This window comes from Leuresthes tenuis, unplaced genomic scaffold (genome assembly GCF_036924035.1).
Source record: "Leuresthes tenuis unplaced genomic scaffold, fLeuTen1.0.hap1 SCAF_21, whole genome shotgun sequence".
Lineage (NCBI taxonomy): Eukaryota > Metazoa > Chordata > Actinopteri > Atheriniformes > Atherinopsidae > Leuresthes > Leuresthes tenuis.
In genome coordinates this window covers 6,656,044-6,672,765 of record NW_027325375.1, presented here as the reverse complement: position 1 = coordinate 6,672,765, position 16,722 = coordinate 6,656,044, and the positions used below count along the sequence as shown (strand labels likewise).

Sequence of the window (16,722 nt, the reverse complement as noted above, 5' to 3'; positions counted from 1 at the left end):
GGTCCTCTTGATTCCGCCAGCCCGGTAAGTCACCCAAGCTGTGGTTAAATGTTATTTCTAAACACTAAATGATTCACCAGAGTCCTTTTGGTTGCGCAATGATATTTTTATTGGCTTAAGGTTAACTGTACTGTGGCAATAACTGATTGTTTAGAACAGGCTTACAGCTATGACTACCTATGTAAAAGTATTATTTTATAGCTCTTGCTGTACAAATTGCATTGCTAGCAACAATTTTAAATAGACTTCTACAATGCTGTGTAAAAACACAAGATTTTTCAGAGACAGGGAGACAAGATTTAAACTAGAGAAAATCCACTATAACAAAAAGAATAAAATGAGAAGGAGCTCATGCAGGCATGTTAGTATTATGCATAAGGGTATATGAAAGTAGTGTCACCCACACAGCTAATACACTGGGAAGCTTTTTTAATTTATTGAATATATAGGCAATGTTTCATTTAATTTCCAGTGTGATAAAAGTTTATTTACTACACAAAATACACCTTCACTGGACTACACGACAACTGTGCCTATGGGTGCGTGGATTCTTAAGTTCATGAACCACAAACAAGCCAACATTATAAGGTTATAATAATACAACATTATTAAAATATAAACTTAGCATTTGAGTTGTGTGAATGATTGGTCCTTTGAATTTGGTTTGGCTGGATTATCACAAGTTCAGACTAATATGAAAATAACAAAAACATTAGCATTTAAAGGAAGGAGGGCCAGTAGTTAAACTGAAGCTACTGCAACAATAAACCAGTTAAAAGAAAACACATGGAGGTAGATGCACAAATAAATAGGAATGCATTGGATGTATAAAGCTGTGTAGAACTATGTGGTTGCAGTAAGCAGGGCGTTAACAAAAAGTTTTCCATATGATATTCATTTCAAAATGGAGTGGCATTGGTTTGTTCACACATAATAAACAGCATTTGCGGGTTGTGTAGTGGTTGTCAAAGTGAGCTGAATTTATTGGCAATTTAGAAAAACATTTTTAAATGACGAATGTGTTATAAGTAATCTGCAATTAAGAGGTTCTTGACCGTGTCTTCTACTCATAGTTTGAATTTCTCAGTAAAATGGAAAAAGTACATTATCAGATCAAATTCAGCATTTAGAATCCGATAACAATGAATTTCTTTTTCTGGTATGTGTGTATTTGAGTGCGAGTATGCCTGTGTGTGTGTTTGAGTGTGAATGTTCTAACATGTTGACATAAAGCTTACGGTTTCGGTGGAAAAAGTATTGTTGGCATCTAAGCACACATTTAGATCAAAACCCGGAACATTTGAATGATGATGTTTGTTTAGGTCATCGTGGGAAAATTAATTCTACATGAGTAGAACGTCTGGTTGCAACACTTCACACATGAAAGGCCAAAGGACCCAAATTACATTGGCATCATTCTTAAGGTACAACTGAAGCAAAGCCAGTATCAAAAATAAATCTAAACTTGGAGAAATGCAACCCACACAATACAAAATAAAAAACAATGGCTTTGTGGAGATGAGGAGAGTTTTTTCTCCTCCTCTCTCAGGAGTTTCACAATCAGTCACAACACTAAGACACTCAGTTACAGATGGAATGAGAGACATGTTTTTACTGGGAGGTTAACAAAAATGGGAAGTGGAATTCAGGGATTAAATAATTAATACCTTTAAACTGGCAAAAAAAGGAAACCACAACAGTGTGTTTAACTACAAGGTGATCACTCACCATACCTTTGTCTTGACTAATATTTACCCCACTGATATCTCAGAGGAAAAACACACCCAATCTTACAGATGATTCATAATCAACCATTATATACTGTTTGGATTCTCTTGTTCTGGCAGTCAGCTGCAGAAATAGAAACTGAAGAAACAGTGAAGTATGAGGATGAAGCAGAGCTACTGTGTGGTACAACAGGTCAGTTCTTCAATACAGAGTCATACATCTGGTAGACATACTGAGACACTTCGGGGGCCCGACACTTGAGAGAAAGCTGTGGAAGCAGAGAGCACACAGTTGTAATGGCTGACTTTCCATCTAAATATGGTGACATTTTTAACCGAATGTTCAGAAAAGAAAAATCAATAAGATTCTGAACAACAGGTATAATATATTAGAATTATTATTAGAGCACTGCAACAATTTTTGCAGACAGATCCTTCTTTTCAAGGTTAGAACCCTTACAGTATAGTGCATTTCACACAGATAAATTGTACCTGTTTTTAAAAGCCAAAACACAATATTCATACAGATAATCTGTGAAACCAACTCATCATGGAAACGTACCTATAATCTACAGCTTATAACTACTTCTCACAACCATAGGAGCCAAGTTTTCTTCTGGTGGTTGTGGACAGTTCTTATGACTTTTAAGACACTGACATTCTTTGGTATATTTCTCCCTCTCCTTTTATCTGGTAACACAAAACCTTCTTTTCATTGAGTCATACACAGTTGCATTATTAATACAATCTGCAATCTTTTAACTTGTTGCTGCTGTTTTTTTTCCAACTACAGTGGGTTGAAGCATTTGGTTATGTGAAGTTAAAATGTATTGAGACAAGATTTTAGAGCTTAAACCTACAGTGTGTACCAAAAATCATGTGCACGTTAGTATGTAGGGCCACTGCCTTAGGGCAAGCACAAGCTATATATTCTCTATACTGTACCGTGTAATTGGGGTTCCCAGGCTGAATGCGGAGCTCAGCCAAGATCCAGATGCCGTTGGTCAGCTTGAGGGACTGGTACAGCATGTCCTGGCCTTCAACATTTCTTTTGGCAATGGTGTAGATGTTGTTATTCTGCAACTTCCCTGACACTGTGTCTGCAAGTCCAGAACCAAGATTAGTGAAAACCCCTTATCACACGGTGCTACATCTAATTACTGAACAAAGAGAAACCACCTGAAACACTCACACAAAAGAGGCTGTTATCACTATAGGTAGTAACGCTAGCAGCTGGGTTAGCTAATGCAAGTCAACTACTGCTAAATGGCACATTAGCTCTATAAGGATTTTCATGAACTTTGACAAGAAACCTTCAGATTTCAGTAAAGCCGACCAAGTATTCGAACACTAGCTCAGGTCGCTGTTATGATCGGTCATCATGGGTTGGTGTTAGTCATTCTGCGGCAAGGATAACAGTGAAACAATTATTGGTAGCTTCCAAGAGGGAAGAAGTTGAAGGCGTCATTGAGTTACAGGTGAAAAGAAATGAGTTATCCAAAGAAAGGCATGAGGGTGGAGAAAGAAAACAGAAAGAAGTGAGATGTCTTTGATGGAATCGTAGTATTTTTTAAGTCTTGATATCAAATCACATTTGATATCCTCATTAACAATGAGGATCAAAGAAGAAACTGGGTGGTGTTAGCACAGTAGAACATGTCACTAAATCTATTATCACTGAAACTGAGCTACAAACAGTTGGTGAGTTATTCTGTACACCCACCTCAGACTGTGTAAAGCAACTTTCATTTAGAGGACATCAAAAAAGCCCAACATCATATTTTCCATGCAAAATAAAACAAGTTTTCTACTCTGATGCTTCTTGTTAACAAATGTGTACCTGCATTTAGGTGACACTCTTTTATCTGGTACTGTAGCTCATTTTCATTGGGGATGTCTTTCCAGGTAGCCAGGAACACTTGTCGCTCTGAGGAAAATAAAGACATTTATCAGCATCAGTGAAGAAGAAAACTATCAGATGGTTTGACATATGGATGCACAGACTAGTCTTAACATTATGTATACTGGACATGATATATATTAAACTAGTGGCCCTTGTGAAATTTTACATAGCGCACACAACGCTGTCAAAAAGTTAAACTTTGAGACACTGAAACTAATTTTTAAGCCAGCAAGAGTCAGTATCTGCTATATAGATGTGTGTGTGACAAAAACAACAGAGAAGGATTGGGCTGATAATCACTTGGCTGGCATGTACACACAGAGGTAAAGCTGCACTGTGGGCTTAAGATCACAGTGAAAGTCGAACTAACCATGTTTCAAAATGTATCTTTTGAAGCAAATGGACTGAAAGGTATTTATTTACTTTACCAACAGCAACAAGTAGTCTACTTTTTACAGTACCTGGCCATTAAAGTCATATTCAGACACCTTTTAATAGAGTAATGGCGTATATTCAATTCCATTCAGGCCTGTTTCGTCTCTTTGCTTCAGAGGTTTCCCTATCTGGAATTTCAGATTGTCATTTAAACTTTACCATCAATGCTTTAAAGTTAATGGATTTTCATAATTGTGTAAGTAGCTACTAGTAAGGTTAGAATATGTCAAAATATAATTTTGTGATTTCTTCATTAGGACCATACCAAATATGCATATTCAAAGTCTTAATGGTGATCCTGTCAGTCTTCAGCTCTAGTATAATGTATAAACTCCTTTACATTAATCTTGATGATTATATTGATGAATATTTTTTTTTTCCTGTTTCAAAGACTCTGGAAGACTCGGTTTGCCACTGCTGTGTTGGTGTGATGACAGATTAATTATTGCAGTTTTAGAAAGTTTTGACAATCATACCCATTTTTCCATCCTCGACGAAGAAAACATTGAGAGGGATGAGTACGCTGAAGTAGAACACATCAATGCTGTTCTTTACGGCCACCTGTACGGTAAACAAAACAAAAAAAGGTTTCACATTAGATGTGAAATCAAAATGTTCCAAAGCAATGTTCCAACATTTAAACCAAGAAAAGGTAAACTAAACATCAGATTCTAAAGATAAAACATACATATTTGGTGTAAAGAAAGTGATGAATGGGTAAACTGACAGTAGCTGAAAAACAAGATTTGAGCCAGAATTGTTTGTGGTTAAAATTTGTCTTTTCTAAACATTTTAATTCAGCTGTTAGAGGATAAGCTAAACGCTTCCCTCAACTTCAAATCCTTGTTTCTAGAAGGAACACAGAAGGACAGGTTTTGTTAAATCCAAAGGTTATTGTCAAAAGCTTCTTTTAAAAAAATAAAAATATATATAGACTAAATATGTCAATAACAAAAAAATAACAAAAACACTAAAAGTGGAGGGTTTCCATTTTGGCTATAGGCTAACAAATAAAAGGTTTTAGTTGACGGGTTTAGTTTTTTAGGCAACGCAAAGGTTAGAAGGCTGTTTTAAACATGCTGCAGGTTGTAACGGAACCAATAAAATGCCAACCTATGGGGTCTTGCACTATGCTCGTAATAAAAATCCAGATTAAGTTGCAACCTTCGGGCTCCCCATGGTGTTTAAAGAACAGATCCATGATTCTCAAGGCTGAACATACAGTTGGACAGCGTTCTCTTACTGAAGGCCTCCAATTAAAATTTAACAAGCTCATTGACTGAACAACTCAAGATTAATATATTAAAAAGTATTTTTTCATTTAATTTAATGTTCACTTCATAAAGGCTGCCTGTATTCAGTGATTGTCAGCATCTCCACTCAACAACAAATGGTCTGTATCTTTTAAATGTGATGCACTGCTGTTCACATGAGGAGTAAGTGTGTTCTCCTGTACCTGCAGATTATTGAGTGGGTCCATCTTCATGACTGGCCCAATTGTGTTAAGGGGCAAAGAGATCTCAATACTCTGATTGGGCATCAGTGGAGTGTGAACAGCCAGAGGACTGGTGGGGATCACCCCAAAACTGCATGAAGGAAATAAAGAACAGCACTTTATATTTGTGTCATTCAGCATCAAAGTTCTGTAGGAACATCTAGCTATAAACTAAAGGGGCATCTGAATAAGACTGTTCCTGAGTCAGCTGACTGACCTGTTCTTGTTAAACTGGACAGCGAAGTCGGTCATGTGTTGCAGGGCCTTGTTGGTAAAGGTCATATCCATGTACATGTGGCCTTGGCGACGGGAGAAGGTTCCAGAGATCTCCAATCCTTTTGCTTTAACTGCAGGCAGCCACACCTAGTAGAAAAGCACCCGTGTAATCAGCTCTACAGATCTTATCTAATATACTACATGTATGTTTCCATACAGCAGCTTTAACATTATCCTCATAAGAAGAAATTGTTATTAACCAGGTTAATAACAACCTGACATTTTATCATTTTCCTTTGAGATAAATAAAGCATTTTTTCCATTTCATTTCCAAAATCCTTATAGCAACTAGTATGTTTTTGTGTTGAGGATATCAAGTAGCAAAGTCAGTGATTGAACATTTTTGAGGTTTGAGTTGTTTCAGATGGTAAACATGCGGTTACTGTGGCCTGGTCTGAGTAGCTGCTAGCTTAGCTCGCCTGTCACTAATCCTTCCTGATTCTCCAAACTGAGAGCACACTGACTGTTGTGCACTGAAGGTAAGACTCCGACTACTCAGAAGTACTGTACACAACCCTGACTTAGACAAAAAAAAATAAAACAGGAAAACAAATATCCCTTTAAGTCTTGTGTGCTTACTGTTTTTGGAACAACATAGCCTCCAGTGGTGATGGCCATGCCTGTGGAAAGCTCAAACAGGTCGTTGAGGCCGCTGCTGGCAGCTGGAGGTGCAGGTGTGGGTGAGGGGGCAAAGGTACTAGGAACAGATGATGGGATGAAGTTTTGTCCCACCTGAAACAATTACAAATTCACACACACCCACACGTAATTTAAGCATCAATTATTTTAGGAAACATTTCTTTCAACTTGACAATTTTGCTAGAAATCTGTAACAAATCACTTTGAGTCTTTGATCAGAAGAACAAAACAACAGTTACCATCAGTAAAGCATATTTCAAACATATCAAGACTGATAAATCAAAGCCCAAAGAATATGGGTATGTGTGTGTATGAAATCTGAAAATGATGATACATAATTAAATGAACTATTTATGGATTAAATAGGCAGATGAGAATATCTGTTTTAGGCTAAGCCAATGATTATACATCTGGCCTATATAAAAGCAGTTAAAGTTACATCTATCGTAAAACTGCAGAAAAAAAAGCTATTTCCAGAAAGTGCCACTGCTGATAAAATACCCACCTTGTCCCTACACATCTCAGGGAAAATAAAGTATGGTGAAAACCCTTCAAGTCTCTAAATGTAGCCAAATGTATGTCGTTCCTGTATTCTGTCACTAAGTATCCCTCATAAAGGACCAATCAGCAGGTGCCTTGTTAACTTCACCATCAGACTTTACCTGTTTGCCTCTTTCATTTTGAAACAAATTTGCATGCAGTTTAGATATTTAGAGATGACAGATTATGTTTTCCTGGTTAAAAATAGAAATAAAAGAACAATGCTAGGTGTCTGCAACCAACAGCCCAAATTAAGCTCATGAAAAAATGCTCTTCCAATATCATAGCTGAAATAATAAACAACAGGAAACACCTGAAGTTAGGACAGGAACTAGAGACTTTGCAACAGCTGAGCGACTGGCTTCCTGGTGGTGTAAATGGGTTAATCTGATGTCTGTGTCAAGCACTGTCAACCAACTGCAGCACAGTGACCGAGATAGCTGCATGTGAATGGTGGTATGACTTTTCGAAGCCTGCATTTGGCCTTAAAGGTGCAAAATGTTTGTGAAATGTTCTAAGTACAAATGTGTGTATAGAGCAGAAAAAAATCAAAGACGTAGGTTTAAGAGTGTGTTGGGTTAATTCAGGATGCATGCAGCATGCAGACCGGCAGACGGCTGAACAGAAGGGCTTGACTTACTGCAGGACTTCCCCCAACACCTCCGCCCAGGTCTCCCCCCAGCTACAGGAGAGAAGAGGAGAGGCCCCCAAAGACAGCATCCAAACATCACAGACAGACCAAACACATAAAGACAGAGACAAAGACTTTCTTAGCAACCGCAACCCATCAAGAGGAACCCTCACCTTCTGGAAAAATATCAAGTCTGCATGGTATATGTTAGACATCAAAAATTAATCTGCAAGAAAATTATGAAGAAATCCAGACATTCCAGCAGCTTAGAGGAGTGATCAAGTTAACATTAAGAGAGAAAAATATGTTTATTATTATGAGCATATTGTTATTCTTGGTTTTAAAATATTTCAAAACATTTTGGTTGGAGTGAGCATTCCAACATGAACAAATGACCCGCTTCAGCTGTTTATCGAGTCAGCAGCATGATGGCTTGCAATGATCATGAGAAAGACCTAACTGGCTGTGACAAACATTGATGCCAATATAATTATCTACTGGCATACAAAGCAAAGAGAAAAATGCATGTTAGTTCAGCTGTTATAATGTAACTGACTTATTGTCCGAGTGCTACAAACACAAGGAGGAAGCTTGTAAGATCTTCAGTTAAGTTCAGCTAATGTGTCCACTCTAAAGTACAATCAGAGTGAGAGTGTGTGTCCATGCCAGCTCACCAAACTGTCCAGGCCTCCTCCAAGAAGATCCACCGCACCCATCTGCATGGAGGAGACCTGGGGTACATTGACTGGGGGGCCCAGGTCCAGGTTCAGTAGGTCACCCAGCAGGTCACCCTGGCTGGGGATCACATGAGGCTGGTCCATGGCAGCGGCTGGCCCACCACTCACGGGGCTCTCACCTGTGTCAATGCTGTCAAGGCAGAAAGGAATGGACGAGTAAGAAAGAGTAGGCTAAGTCTGAAAACAATCCATTACCTGGAGAGAAATTAGAAATGAAATTCCGACTTTCTGCATGAAAGTGAAATGAAAATTAAATTCGATGTCTATTTCAAGGCATCTTGCTGAATTAAAAGTCATGAATTCACCTTGTGCTACACCACCGTGCTGGAACAACTCAACTGGTAAATGATGGTTTTCTATTATTAAACTAAATGAATTGTGCTGACAAAGTGAAACGCCCCATCGACAAAATCTCTTCTGCAGCACAGGATCTTTTTTTCACACAACACATTTCTTCCATAGTGAATATCACAGGAACATAGGGCAATGGCCTCTGATTGGGAATGTCCTATTGTGCAAAGAAGTTGGTGAATCATCAAAAAGACTGAAATCTGGAGAATTCTTAGTTTACACTGTTGACTGAACTGAAGGGCAGTATTTAACTCATAACAAAATGAGTCATTACAGTCACCTTGATTAGAGAGTGAATACGTTTAGTGATATGAATGTTGAGAGTTCTACAGAAACAATTTTCATCACCACTCTTGGATTTTGTGTTGAAAATGCAATAGCATGAACCATGAGTACAATAAAAAAAGCACAACTTCTGATTAAGACCAAACTCAGAGGAGTTTTGAGGATTATTCTCAATGCTGAGCTGCCAGACTGTTACTAAGGTGGGGAGGGAATATATCTTTAGGTAGTACAGATGTGAATTGTACCTGGATTACTTTCACAACAAGTGTTCTTTTCACATAATACTGTCAATCTGTGAAAGCTGTACATCAAGATGGTGCGCTTCAGACTGAATCGTAAGTGGAAAAAAGGTTCAAATGATTGCTGGTAAAGAGGATACAGGAGTAGATTTGTAAAAGTCTATAAAAGTTATGATTTTGTGTGTTGGACCTGCTGTGCTGAACAGGAAGGTGTTTTCGGTGGATTCCGTGGCTTCCTTCCACAAAGGCGCTGGGCGGTTTGTGATAAACCGAGGCCAAGGAGCCAATGTGGCAGATCAGCTCGTCCAGTAGGGTGGGCTCAATCAGATCTGTCTCCTCTGAAATCAGAGGCTTCTCTGACAGCACTACCTCTTTGGCTGTCACAGGGTCAGTTGACAACAGGCGCCAGTAAATGTAGCCCCTGTCACGAAGGTCAGGGTTGTCAGAGTCCTGGAAAAGAATGGAAAAGGTCAACGCATTATGGAAATTACATTTATTCTGGATAAAACGTAGGCCTAATGATCCATCGTTGAGCAAGCTGTTATCTATGGTATAAGGTAAAACCGAAATGACAAAAAACTGACCAAAAAACCCCTGATTTTTCTCAAAAGGTGCCTGTAAGAAATCTAAAATCTAAAAAAAATCCAATATGTTTGCTAATAGTAAAGAATAAGCACATGAAACCCATTTAAAGCCGTGTTCTTCACAATAACAGACAACACCCACCTGAGTGGCCAGGCTGAGGACCTGCTGCACCAGTTCCTGAGTCTCTGACGGCTTCTTAAGGAACAGCTTGACAATGGCAGTCAACAGAGTGAGCTGAACCTGCACAACAAAGTATACACTTTGATATTATGATAAGAGTCACATATGCAGACATCCACAGCTATAGCGTTCATAGACAGAAGTTGTTCATGGAGTTATCATTATCATTTTTTGTTCACACAATTTCACTTTTAAACTTCAAAAGTAAATTCTGGTTGAAATTTTTGCTGGCGAACATGCTGTCTGACAATCTACAACTCTTAGAAAATATCAAGTGCATTGTCCATAACATGAAAAATGCAGGAATGGTCCTTTAGATGTAGGTCTTGGGTGTACAAGGTCCTTCTTGTTTCAGGAAGTCAAATGCACTGAGAATGCTAAAGGGTCCTCCTCTGCGTATACTTGTGAGATAAGATTAAGGGGCTGCATTAAGATTCAGTATTTATAGGACTGTGTACACTTCCTTCAAAAAAACCCACCTGGGTGCTCTCATCATGGAATCCCTCGAGAAAGCTCTCTAGCAACTCGTCGGCATTGTCAATCCTCTCTGCATACTCGCCAACAATCCAGATCATGGCAGCTCGAGCGTCAGGCTCATCCAGGGAGTCAAGATTCTCACACAGTGTGGCAATGATGCTTTCATATCTGAGGAACACCAGTATGTCAATGGTCAGAATTTTAAGTAAAGTAAACTACATTCATGTCAAACACTGATTTGTTGCTAGTATTTGTCAAACTACTCTCAGGGGTTCCAAAGGAAACATACTTGTTAGGGTACTTGCGGAAAATGTCTCTGATGACCACAATAGCTTCCTGAACAACGTAGTTGACCTTAGTTTGGATCAGGTCCAACAGAGTGCTGACACAGCGCTCTGCTGATTGCTGGAAGGAAAATAAATGTTTTTGTAATACCGTACTGCAAAGACACACACATACTGAAAGTGAACATTAATAAACTGCTTGTAAACACCTGAGCTGATATTTAAACAACACAATGACATCTCTTACCTCCACTTTGATGGCACAGCGGCCAATGGCTCGTACAGCTTTGCGCACAAAGTCAACATCTACTTCTGTGGCATATTCCTTCAATTCAGCCAAAACCTGCAAGTAACATTTTCAAACAGTTAAGTCAAATATTGGTTCTTCTGAGCCCTGAAAGAGTAAAAACATTTGGAATTTGATATATTTCAGTACATCCAGTCACGTACACAATTAAAATAGGTCTGTTAGCGTAAACTATAATTACTAAAGGGAGCAAACCTCAATATCAAAGTTATTCTCATAACAAAGATCCTGTGCAGTTGTGTTTAATGCAAGGTACTGTACCTGGGCTATGTTGGCCTGAGAGGCCAGGCGGATCATGATGTCCAGTTTCTCCAGTTTCACATAGATGGGGTCGTTGTACTTGACGAAGAACACCTTGATCTCCTGCTTCAGAATCTCAGGCCTGCACACAGAGTATCACACATTAGACTGTTGAACTTGGACCAAAAAAAGGGTCTGGCATTACTTGCCTGAATATAAGACTATGATTTGTTTTAGGCTAAATGTTATATTTTTAATAGATCAACTAGCATCTCCTGTTGTAAGCGTAAGCACTGCATCTTCTTTTATAAGTGGTTTATAGAGGTAATGCTGCTAGGCTGGCAAAGTAAAAGTATTTGGAGAATTTTGAAAGCCAAATGATACAAAAAAAGAATAAAATATTAACACTTGAAGGGGAAAAAAATCCAAACACTTAACTACAATGGTTAACGACTTATCTTTAGATGGCAACATCATCTACTTAGTTCCTTTTTTTACCCTAAATTCTAAAAATATTCTTATGGATTTTTTTTATATTTTGTTATTACTTGTAATTAAAACAAATTCCATAGTGTTTAAAATATATCAAAACAGCATATTATCTACAATGGTGACACAGCATTTGCCGTTTTGACCACACACCTCTTCTGAACAATAAGGTTGATGTTCCTCAGAGCCACATATTGGACCTCTGGCTCTCCAGAGAGCAAGGTAACCAGCGGGGGCGATAACTTCTTCAGCAGCGTGTTGTAATAGTCCGAGTCCTTGGGCAGCAGCTCTAAGAACTTCATCAGGACCTTGACAGCTGACAGGACCACCGCCGAGTTGGCGTGAGACAGACGAGGAGTGACACGCTCACAGATGCTTTGAGACAACAGCAGGAAAAGGTGACGTCAGTAGAAGAAACAGAAGATGACATTTCTCTGAATTAGGAATGAGCACCATTACCCTAGATATGTGATGTGATGTAGTCATAGTGTTGGATTGAAGTCTGATCTTACACACCATTTAAACACTTACAATCATTAGCACAAAGTTGATTTGTTACAATTACATGAGTGCTACCTTTGAGCCTCACGCTCATCCTTGGGGTTGTAGTTAGACAGACAGTCCAGGATGAAGATCTGTCCCCACTCTGTGCACTCGTTGAGGGCTGTTAACAGCTTGTTGATGTTCTGGGGATTCAGGTCCAGCAGGTTGCTGTTGGGGTGGGACTCACTGATCTCTGACAGTGCAGCAACTGCATTGGCCACAACCTTAAGGACAGAGGTGGAACTATTATAGAATTTGGGTTTCACCAAAATCTTAACTGCACATTGAAAAAATGATATTCTAATGATATTTGAACAAGAGCTGACACAACTTATCTGACATAATGAATGTAGTGACGAGCAGCAGCTCCAAACAACGGACAAAAAACGCCCAATCCAGGAATTCATTTTCTTATCATAACATAAGAACTCAAAGTAAAAAAAAAGGCTCAAGTTGGAACACCCACCATGGGATTTGAGTCAGCAATGAGATCTCTCAGAGAGTCCAGGAAGCCCTGGTCTTCAACCATCTGGGCATTGATGTCATGCAGTTTAGCCACACAAACAGCCGCAGTCTTCCTCACATATGGGTCCTCATCCTTCAGGCACTTCCTCAGCGGCTCACACAGGTACTCTGTGATCTTGTCCACTCGGATGCAGCCCATGGTGCGGACAGCCAGAGCCCGGATCAGAGGGTTGGGGTCTTCACAGTCCTGTATTTCAGGATGAGAATGATCTTTCAAAGATAAGTTCCCACTGTGAATAATCCTTCACTTTGTAAGTTGGCAAAGCTCTGCTTCCTTAAAATTCATGAAAAGAAGTCTTAAAAAAGTACAAAACAATCTTACACTCTGCTGGCTAATGGGAATGTCACGTAGAGTATCAACACTCAGTGCTTTTTCCTTTCCCATATAAGGTATAAACTGGAGTGTATTTAACAGAATTTGAATAGAAGTTAGTACTTTCTCGGTAAAAAAAAATACTGTTACTGTGAACTGATGCTACTGTAATAAAAATGAATTGTGACAATCCACCAGGTCTCATTTGAGGAGAGAAGACTTAACAACTTAGGGCCTTGCCTTGACGAAGCTGTTCACCGCCATGATGGCCATGTCAGGCTGACTCTTGGCGTAGTTCATTAAGTAGAGGTAGACTAATTTCTTCAGCTCCAGGTTGTCGGTTTGCATGCAGTTGACCACATCTGGGAACAAGGAACTGACAGCAAAACATATGGACTTGTTAAGAGACTACAGCCAAAGCTGATTTTCTCATCTTACGGTAGCGCTGTGATCAAAGTGCTCAGAAGAGTTGTCCGTTGATAATCAGAGGTTACATTTTCTAGTGTACCTGACATCCTTGCCAACAGTCATGGCAGCGATGACCTTCTTTACTGCCTCTTTTCTTTTCTCCTTTTTCTCATTGTTCAGCTCCGCCTTCAGTTCAAAGATCTCGCCTGGAAGATGAATCATACCAAGAGTTGCCAGAAGCCAAGTTTGAACACACTGCTAAGCTGAGTAAAGTAAGATTGTTCCAACCTTAAAACAACCATTGTGAAAGAAAATAGTTTTTCATCTTTTCAGAAGGAACTCTCTTATTACACTGATTGAAAATTATTAGAAATTATACAATCATTCAGAGTCCATTAGTTTTTTTTCTCATTGAGGACCACTCTTCTACTCACCTTTTTTGTTTGTTGTGAAATATTTGGAGTCCGTCATGATTGTGGTCCTTTCAGTCTACACAGCAGAAATAAAGAGAAAGCCTTTTATTAGTTCTGTTTTCCAGTGACTTCCTCTGAACCTGCATGTGACTATTCTGTGTTCAAATTGCAGAAAATGTATTAGCAAAAGAATACAGCTGTTTAGTGATCCTTTTTTTTTTTAATCATCAGATTGTCTTTTCGAAAATACACACTTAAGTTGTGTTAATATTGTGAGGTGGAATATGAGAAACGACAGCAGTTTTTCCCACAAAGCAGCAATCCATACACATTCCAAAAACAGGAGCCATGAATGTGTTATGAATCATTTCAAATCCTGTTATGCAAAACAACTGTGAATTCCAACCAGCAGTGGGATGCAAGGTCAGCACTGCTGTTCACGGCTCTCAATGGTGAAGCTCAAGTACAGGTGGACGAACTGGTGACCGAACTGATGATCTTGAGCACCTGAGCCACAGCAGCGCAAACAGGAGAAAATGGGAAAATGCTGTCTGGAGAGATGAATCAGGCTTTACTATCTATAAGTCTAATGGTCCCTCTCTATATCTGGCAGGTGACAGAGAAAATAGTGACTTGAGGTCATTTGGTTTCTCCATGGTCTGGTAAATATCAATGATATGCTTCCAACTTTGTGGCAGCTATTAAGGGAGAGCCCTTTGCTGTCAATAAAGAACCCTCTATTCACAAACTGAGGTGACAAAAAGAACTGTGATATCAGTTTGGTACACTGGCCTCCACAACGCCTCCACCTCAACCAAAATCACTTAAAGGGGCACAGTCAATCAATTACAGCCTGGTTTGACAGTACTGTGAAAAACCTTCCCAGAATAGAGAAGCAGTTTATGTATGACCACTGTTTTGGAACAGCGTTGGTTGCATGTTCAGGTGTGCACATACTACTAGCCATTCAGTTCATGACAACAGTAGTTGCATTTACATACACATATAATAAACGTCCTTAAATGTGTAACTCCCACAGGCCCACGGTGTCACTGTAACATTTGTAGGATACAACGAAGACGTGGTCCAGGTTAAACACGCAAACTGCCACTCAAAGACTTGACACTACTCAATAATGTGAATTACTGTTAACGTTATTCAGCTATGCAAGACGTCTTGAGTGAGGGAAAGGTAGCTAACGTTGCATAGTAAACTGATAAATTGATTCAGCGCTCACAATATAATTTACCCCATTGTTTTTTACTTTTAAGCCTATGGCGTTGTAATAATAAATTTACGTTTCAGGGTGTGACATCGTCTGACCTCTCTGAAACCTCAAGTTAGCTTCAATTAACTTGAGTCACAGCAGTTCCCCTTCGCTAACGTTAGCTACTAGCTAACTGCGCCGGTCAGCTCCAGCGATTCTGTGGCTAATAACCCTAATCTTGAAGGTCACCCAACTATGGCATTTATGGCTTCAATAAGCAGCTTTCAGTCGGGTATGAGAAGCTCCTATAAAAGTATAAGATGAAATATGACAGAAACAGAAAAGCGAGCAACGGCCCAGTTTCCATAGCTGCTGACAGGAGCTACGCTAATGCCGCTAAACGCTGCGCTGCTCAACAGACTAAACGACACAGAATAACACAAAACAGAAAAAATGTTAAAGATTTTTTTAACAAAAAGATATTTGATGTACCTAGTTGTGTGTATGTCAGCGGGAAAAATCCCAATGGGGTAGAGATGCAGGTTGGTCCTTTGCTTGGTTAGAGAAAGATGGAGAACAGGGATAGAGATGGAGCGTTCGACGTGATGGGAAATTGTATAACTTCCCTCTGGAGCGGAGGAAAGTATTGTTTCCCAGAGTGTAATGTAATGAACCAATTCCACTTTAATCTATGTGTTTATGATTAGTGGCTTATTTTAGATTTTGTATACTTTAGATCTTCTAATATTGATGACAACATTATGTACCATGTGTGTGCAAAAAAACAACAAAAAAACGGTACAGAGCAGGTTCGCCAACGACTCTATCACCACCTTAAATCGGGGATTATTTCTAAAACATTAATTTCACAAATTGAGATTCATTAGTACATACAAATTTGCAGGGTATCTAAAGGTAAATTGAGCTTTACATTTTGACGGCTCTCGATAGCTGATGGCCCAATAGTTATGAATGCAACACGTTAGGGAATGCGTTTCTTAAGATCCACTGATTTCCTGACAAACAAGAAACTAATGTATTGTCAGTATCTCAAAAGTAAATGTATTCGTTAGACAGAACTGTAGTTTCAGTATTTTTTTTCAAGTCCTGTGATTGATGCATTAAATTATTAGACCCTTATTACTAGTGCGTTTACTAAGATGTATTTAAATGTACTAGGACTAGGTGAAGGGAATTTTTATGCAGTGTTTAGTAATTGTAGGCCTATGGAGTCTGAGATGTAGCTCTTGGTTTCTCTGAGCATTGTCTTACTTTGGGGGAAACTTGCTGGGACGTCCACTCCTGGGAAGATTGATGACTGTTTGAATGTTTTTTTTTTTAACGTGTAAATAGTCTTTCTCAGTGTACAGTGATAAACTCCAACTTATTTGGATATGGTTTCAAAATCCTTCCCAGATTGATTGGCAACAGTAATTGCTTCTCTAAGATAATTCATGGTGTTGTTTCTCCTCTTAAATCCTCACTTCCTCCAT

The 16,722-nt window shown here is 39.1% G+C and overlaps 1 protein-coding gene across 2 annotated transcripts; it reads right to left on the bottom strand.

The window, feature by feature from the left end:
• Positions 1 to 85: 85 nt before the first annotated feature.
• On the bottom strand, positions 86 to 15,833 carry LOC140279210 (AP-2 complex subunit beta). Of its 2 annotated transcripts, XM_072374297.1 has the most exons (22): positions 15,722 to 15,833; positions 14,044 to 14,098; positions 13,710 to 13,815; positions 13,442 to 13,577; positions 12,830 to 13,075; positions 12,397 to 12,587; positions 11,974 to 12,195; positions 11,353 to 11,473; positions 11,032 to 11,127; positions 10,790 to 10,905; positions 10,503 to 10,668; positions 9,985 to 10,083; positions 9,449 to 9,708; positions 8,321 to 8,513; positions 7,656 to 7,697; positions 6,416 to 6,568; positions 5,778 to 5,923; positions 5,522 to 5,651; positions 4,542 to 4,626; positions 3,568 to 3,654; positions 2,673 to 2,827; positions 86 to 1,996 (listed from the first exon to the last, which is right to left on the bottom strand). In XM_072374297.1, exons 2-22 carry the CDS (start codon positions 14,078 to 14,080, stop codon positions 1,922 to 1,924), a joined length of 2,862 nt encoding a protein of 953 aa, XP_072230398.1. In that variant the 5' UTR covers positions 14,081 to 14,098; positions 15,722 to 15,833; the 3' UTR covers positions 86 to 1,921. The 2 variants fall into 2 exon arrangements, with proteins under 2 accessions (XP_072230398.1, XP_072230399.1); XM_072374298.1 differs by lacking the exon at positions 7,656 to 7,697.
• Positions 15,834 to 16,722: the final 889 nt, after the last annotated feature.

Bases quoted from the DNA above. Each gene is read 5' to 3' on its own strand.
- LOC140279210 (XM_072374297.1), bottom strand. From the start codon at position 14,080: ATGACGGACTCCAAATATTTCACAACAAACAAAAAAG. The intron at 11,474-11,973 runs GTGTGTGGTCAA...CTCTGTGTGCAG, and splicing joins AACCTTATTGTTCAGAAGAG to GCCTGAGATTCTGAAGCAGG. The intron at 6,569-7,655 runs GTAAGTCAAGCC...TAATTGTTTCAG, and splicing joins GTGTTGGGGGAAGTCCTGCA to GTGGGACAAAACTTCATCCC.